The following is a 7,151-nucleotide window of genomic DNA, read 5'->3' as shown; positions in this document are numbered from 1 at the left end:
CACATCATGTGTCACGGCAAATTCTTAGCCGTAACAACATATTACATACCTAACCAGTCACCACTTCCCAAGAATCATTAGCATATTGAACGGTTGGTCAATCTCAGGTAATGATTAAGAGTGAAAAGCGAGAAAGACATCAGAGAGTGGAAACGTACGATTTGATACAACCAGCAGTTGATCATCATGTGAAGATTGCCTGGAGGTAAACAGGCATTCAAATTAATGCGAGGAAACGTTGTAAAACATTCATTAATGGACAGAATGGTCTCATCTAACTATTCAGGTCATCACCTATTAAGTGTAACAACTGAGAGATGAGCTTCAGTGTGCGTCACTGTATGAACGAGTGTTGGCTGGTGGTTGTTTAACGCCGCACTCAGCTATATTCAACCTATATAGTGTTGGTCTGTAAATAATCGAGTCTGATTTAGACAATCCAGTGATCAATATGATGAGCATCGATCTACGAAATGGGATACAATGACATGTGTCAAACATGTCAGCGAGTCATCCATCCGATCCAGTTTTTTGCCTCTGAAAACTAATTCTAAACCGGACCTTCATCGGTGTTGGAAGACACCAGATATTGACAATATACATTGGTGAGCACAGCGCTTTGACGTGTACCACATTCACATTTAGTAGCCTATTGCCCGATTGTTTCGCAATTCGTCATTCTCTTTTGGAGACAAATTGTCTGGAGTATATGTGAGTTCATTTGTTTAAATGTTATAATTGTGAGTTGAAGCCGATTTTTTAAAGAATATTTTAGGATTATCACCGAAATTGAGAATGTCTATGTGTAATATGTCAATTCCCAAAGCACAGGTATGGTGTTGATAAACCTAAAAAGTATAACCAGAGAGAATATTTGATATATCTTTATGGAAAGGCAAAGGGACATAACACTAATGAACAGTGGGTTATTCATACGTCGCCGGCGACCATTTGGCTACCGTTATCTTATCGTATGAGGAAAGTATAATTCAACCGGTATGTGCATACCGTGTACTATTAACCCCCAAAATATCGACCTTCTCTGAAATTTGAAATGAAAAGTGATTTGGATAAATAGGCAATTTTCCTCAGGAAGTCAGATAAGGGCCAGTTGGATGGGTTCATTGTCATATTGGATAAGATCATTTTCCTCAAGGAAGTGCCTTGCTAATACCCCAACAAAAAATAATACGGTATATTTGTATACCGCTGAGAGTTTTTATTTCCTTTTAAAAGCACTAAAGTTCCTGCATCCACACAGAGATACAAACCTCACACTATAACAAACACCAACTACCGTCGTAATAAACACACACACACACACACACACACACACACACACATTGAGGACGGTTGACCTGAGTGTGGTTTGCAACCAATTTCAGCAGGCACAATACACTGAAACACATACAGACACTAAAATCAGAAAAGCAAAAGAAAGAAAATAAATAAAATTTAATAAAATGTGCAATCCTGTGCAATACGTCGTACCATAACGACGCTAAACGAACTCAAAGACTCTTACATTTTAAATCAGATTATCCCAATTGTGATCCAACACATTTGCACATGACTGAACCCATAACAGATTGCACACCAGGAGAGAATATTCGAAGGAGATGACGTCAAACGTCTGATGACGTTAGCTGATACGCGTTGCCACGTATCGTATAAGGCATTCTCCAACTCCCGAAGATTGTTTGTCTGGTTGGGACCATCTCTACCATGATGGTCCCACATGTGCTCTATGGGAGACAAGTCGGGTGAACGTGAGGGCCATGGGAACACGCTGACGTTGACGTTGTTTATGAATTGCCGAGTGATCCTTGCAGTGTGGGTCGAGCGTTGTCTTGTTGAAGAAATGGTACAGCTACGGGTCTCAGGACAGCGTTGTTATTGATATAACAGTGTTTGACCTTCTCGAACGACATTTGTGGTGATATCGGCATAGAGATTCCACATATATATGTGTGTGTGCGTGCGTTCGTGCGTGTGTGTGTGCGCGTGTGTGTGGAAGGGGGTGGGGGGGGGGAGACATGGGACACCTTCTTACCAAAGTGGGCGTGTGGATTTAGTTTTACGCCACACACAGCAATTTTCAAGCTATATGGCGGCGGTCTGTAAATAATCGAGTCAAACCAGACAATTCAGTGATCAACAGCATGAGCATCGATTTGCGCAGTTGGGAACCGATGACATGTGTCAACCAAGTCAGCGAGCCTCAACACCCGATCCCGTTAGTCCCGAATCAAGTCTTCATCGTAAAGTCCAAGAGTTAACATGGTGAGCATTGAGCCTGATCACCCAGTACTCTTAATCGCTTTTTCGGACAAGTAGATCGGGGACATTTGCTGTGTGCATACTTGTGTACCGTTACTCAACCAACTATCGACCTTCCTTGAAATAGACTATGAAATGTTGTTGCATGCACACTATATTTCCTGCAATATGCAACACGCCGCACCATGACGACGCTCAAGGAACAAAGACAACAAAAAATTGAGCATGGTAAGCTTAAACACCTTCGATGCACACTGTGCACACTGGTGCACACCAGGAAAGACGATCGAGGTAGAAACAGATCCGGCTATTACCTGAAGCTAGGTAAGAAATTTGTTTATGATTATCAAAATAAATATTTCAGCTGCCGTCACAAGACAAGATCTGACTACCCGAAATTTGTTTATGTGTGTCTCTGAGTGTGTTCCTCTCTCTCTCGCACGTTAATAGTGCTGACAAACCTATAAAGCATAACCAGGGAGAATATTTGATTCGAACCCGACTATATCTTTACGGTAAGACAAAGGGGCAGAACTCTGCACAGTGGATTATGTATGACTCTCTCTCTCTCTCTCTCACACACACACACACGCACTCTCTCTCTCTCTGCCTCTCTCCCTCTGTGTGTGTGTGTGTGTGTGTGTGTGTGTGCATGCGTCTCTGTGTATTTCTTGTAACAGTCGGTTGTCTGGCGAAAATAGAAATTCTGTAGGTAGACATCTGATTGTCTGTCTCTGTGTGCGTTCGTCTGTGTATGTGTTTGTGTGTATGAGTGTGCGTATTATGTTTATACATTGTATGTGTGTGCTGTAGTATTTAATGTTTGCGTGTAGCTGTCCACACGGTTGTGTGGACCCATAGGATTATGTATGACTCTCTCTCTCTCTCACACACACTCTCTCTCTCTTTCTGCCTCTCTCCCTCTCTCTCTCTCTCTCTCTCTCTCTGTGTGTGTGTGTGTGTGTGTGTGCATGCATACGTCTCTGTGTATTTCTTGTAAACTGTCGGTTGTTGTCTGGCGAAAAAAGAAATTCTGTAGGTAGACAGCTGACTGTCTGTCTCTGTGCGCGTTCGTCTGTGTAACTATGTGTTTGTGTGCATGCAAGCGTGTGTGTATGCGTGTGTGTATATGTTTATACATTGTATATGTGTGCTGTAGTATTTAATGTTTGCGTGTAGCTGTGCGCACGTTCGTGTGGGCCCATATGATGGTAGACGTGTGCGTGTGCTTGTGTGTGTGCATGTTTATTTGTGAATGGGTGTGTACAGCTGTTGGTGTGAACGTGTGTGTGAGTGAGGGTGTGAATATCTTAGACTTCGAGTATGGGTATGGGACATTGTTTATGGCAGCACACACACAAGCACAAACACACACACTCTCACACACAGACAGACAGGTAATTTACGCAGTGTCCGTGTCTGTGTGATATGGTGTTTCATGTGTGTATGTGTCGCGTCCGTGTGTGTCCTTGAGCGGCTCTGTGTGTGTTTGTGTTTATGTAAATGTGTGACTGTGGGACAGCGTGAGTGTGTACAAGCGCATGTGTGATTTCGGAGTTTGTGGTAGGTTCGGTTTGTGGTTAGTGGCATATGAATACAGTACGACATGCATGATGTCACATCAAGTCAATAGACGGACGTTATCTAAGCTTAAACGTGTTGTTACACTCACAGCATATTTTATTATACAGCAGAAATCAGGATGTTTTATGGTCGGGTGTATAAACTGAGTCTACACAGGGATATGTACGTGGCAGGTGACACGATGACATGTATATGAGAATGTATGTGCGTGTGGATGTATATATGTGAATGGGTGTGTGCCCTGTGGTGAATAAGTGATTGGAAACGTTTGAGACTACGCGTATGTGTGTGTGACAGTGCTGAAGCCTGGATGCTGTACGTCTGTGCACTTTCTGTGAGGTAGAATCTATGTGCACATGCGTGTGTAGCCGTGGGAGTGGGCAAATGTGTGTATGTGTATATGCTTGAGAGCATAGAGCTATGTGTTCCTCAGGACTGCAAGAGGTCACCGATTCAGGCGATTCGTCTCACAGGTCAGCCCTGGACTCATTTGCACAAAGCAATTTCAGCGCTTGTTGAATATACGATTTCTAAGAGACGTGGAGGAATAATATTTATGATATGTATTTCTTCAGTGAACACCAAGGAAATGCCCACAACCAGAAGTCAAACTCGGAAAACCTATGAGACAGGTCCGCACCCTCACCGGGAGCCTCAACCTCAACCTCAACCTCAACCTCAACCTCAACCTCAAACTCAACCTCAGATTCAGCCCCAGCCTCAGCCTCAGTCCCAGCTCTCAAAGCCATTCAATGTCACTGGAACTTATGGCACGCTCCTGTCCGAGTTAAAACTTCGCAGCATGATAGGATCCTATATGATGTTCGAACAGACAGACAGGTACAGCCGATTTGCGTTTTGGCTGCTCATAGTAGCCAGTATACTTATGGGCCTGGCGTCGGCAAATCTAACCACGTATATCCCCGTGGGTGACTGGTGGCTCCCTAACATAGCGAAGACAATCATAGGAGCAGTCATTGCCACGCTTTGCTCTTTCAAAGCTGGCAGCGTCTTCCTAATTGAGAAGTTTGAGGAGAAGCAAAGGCTCTTCAACCAGACAGGCGCAAAATGGCAGACACTTGAACTGAAGATCCGCCTGTTCCTTGACACAGCGGACGAAACACTCACCAGAAAAGAGTACAAACAGTTCGTAGAGAAATGTATTAAAGAACGGGGAGACATATGCTGCCTCGCAAAACCAGAGCGAGACATCTACGAAAAATACAATACAGACTCCAGACACATTTTGGACAAATACCTGGACAAGCTAAAGGTCCTCGCAGAAATTAAGACTGAACTCGACAGGCTGCAGAACCAGAAAGAATCATCCCGGAAAGAGCCATGAGACTACCGATATATCTACCTTATCTGCAACAACTTCTTTCTAAAGCTTTTCTGCTATTTTGCAAAACTGCTTTCATGTTTTAAGGTATTGACACCAAACGTTTTGTGTTTTGTTAGCTCATTTGGAAATAACAGATTACTTACCGCTTATGAATGGATACTGTGTGACTCCAGAGTTGAAACACAAGGGAGTTTTTAAAAATGTTTTACTTTGTTGCATTTTACAACATTTTATATAAATAATTAACAATGATAACCCTGTATGCATGATTGACAATCCAATATATAATAGCTTTAGCAGAATAGATCATGACTTGACGACCAGAACCCAAAGAAACTTAAGCATTGATGTTACAACTAATTATAGCCGAACACTATGATAGCACATACTATTCAAACAGTTTATGTTGAAAAACATGGAAAGGTTGCATGGTGTTTTTAAACTTATTTCGAAATATTAGTTCCTTGATGAGAATTAAGATAATATTTATTGGGTCGTTGTTTTTGTTTGGATAGCCATTACATATTTCTGTTCAATTTTGACTTTATTTGTGCTTTAACATGTAGCCAGTTCTGAAGTCTTTTCCATATATGGTTTCCCTTGCTGCAAGACCAGAAAAGATGGGTAGTTGTTTCTGTAACTTTGTAGCAGAAACTACACTTACTAATGTCTTTACATCCTACCTATTCAAAAAAATGTTTGTTGACAAGCTAAGATGTAAATGTCTGTAATGGAACCATTGTAGTCTAATATCTTTCTAACATCTAAAGGGAATAGTATTGTAAAGTGGCCAGTCCTTAGACATATTGTTGTCGTGTATAATGTTTAGTTCCTATTTCGATGCATGGTGATATTATAAGCATAGACCTGAAATCATAGTTTTGTATAAGTATTGGGTCCCCTATAGATTCTGATGGTGTTGCATATATCGAGGTAGAACAGAGCATGGTTTGCAAGTTATTGTTGTTAATTCTGTATTGGTCTTTTGAAAGTATTGTTTGACGGAACAAATAAGACCATGATATTTGAGAAAATTTGTGTTTATGTCATATTGTTTTATAAACGTTTCAAATTGAAAGAAATTACCATTCTTATCAAATCATTAATCCAACGAACCCCATGTTCGTACCATTCTTTACAGAAACTGTTTTACGTGCTACCATAATATTTCTATTATGCCATATACTTTCAATAAGGCTTTCATTGTTGCTATCAGTTTCCCAGTTTGATTCAAGTTGAGTTGTAAAGTCCCACCACACTGATGTATCTTTGTAAGAATTATTTCTTATCAAAGGAAGTATTTTATCTCTCAAGTGCTGACAACTATACTCAAATATATTACCATAACCTGTCTTTGGTAGATTCGAAATAGAAAGATTACACCATTTATGTATACCTACCTTTCTGGTCCTCATTGATCAGTATGCTAAGAACTGTTTTCATCCGTCTGGAGATTGTGAGAGACTTTATAAAACAAACCTGATAAATTGGTCTCCAATTGTTTAAACATAGTTTTTATTTATCTTTTTGAAATCATGTGATGAGTCCCCTTTTCAGAGACATAGAAAGTTCTCCCTTTAAATAGGATAAGTTCAACGATGTAATTAAATATTTGCGATCCAAACGAATCCAAACGAATTTCAAGAACTCTGCAGTAAAAGTATCTGGTCCTGGACTTTTATCATTTTTTAAACATTGTAAAGCCGAAAGTACTTCCTCATATTCCAATTCACCGTCTCGAGCTGATGATGTAGTTGCGCTTAGTTTGGGGATATCAAAGTAAGTTGTCGATATTAACATCGCTAATATCCTGTTTTCTATATAGTTCGGAGTAAAAGTTTTACCGCATCTTCTATTTCATGTCGTCCGGATAGAACATCCCCTTTATCATTTTCTAAACGAGTAATTGGCTTATTGAGGAAGTTTCGAGATTCCAATCCAA

At 40.7% G+C, this 7,151-nt stretch overlaps 1 protein-coding gene across 1 annotated transcript; it reads left to right on the top strand.

The window, feature by feature from the left end:
- The first annotated feature begins 4,453 nt into the window (after window positions 1-4,453).
- On the top strand, window positions 4,454-5,209 carry LOC137264947 (uncharacterized). Its single transcript, XM_067800295.1, has one exon. The coding sequence runs from the start codon at window positions 4,454-4,456 to the stop codon at window positions 5,207-5,209; it is 756 nt and encodes a 251-aa protein (XP_067656396.1).
- The last annotated feature ends 1,942 nt before the right edge of the window (window positions 5,210-7,151 follow it).

This window comes from Haliotis asinina, chromosome 15 (genome assembly GCF_037392515.1).
Source record: "Haliotis asinina isolate JCU_RB_2024 chromosome 15, JCU_Hal_asi_v2, whole genome shotgun sequence".
NCBI classification, from domain to species: Eukaryota; Metazoa; Mollusca; class Gastropoda; order Lepetellida; family Haliotidae; genus Haliotis; species Haliotis asinina.
This window is presented reverse-complemented; position numbering and strand designations above follow the sequence as displayed.

Excerpts from the sequence above, each read along its gene's own strand:
- LOC137264947 (XM_067800295.1), top strand. The coding sequence starts at position 4,454 with ATGCCCACAACCAGAAGTCAAACTCGGAAAACCTATGAGACAGGTCCG.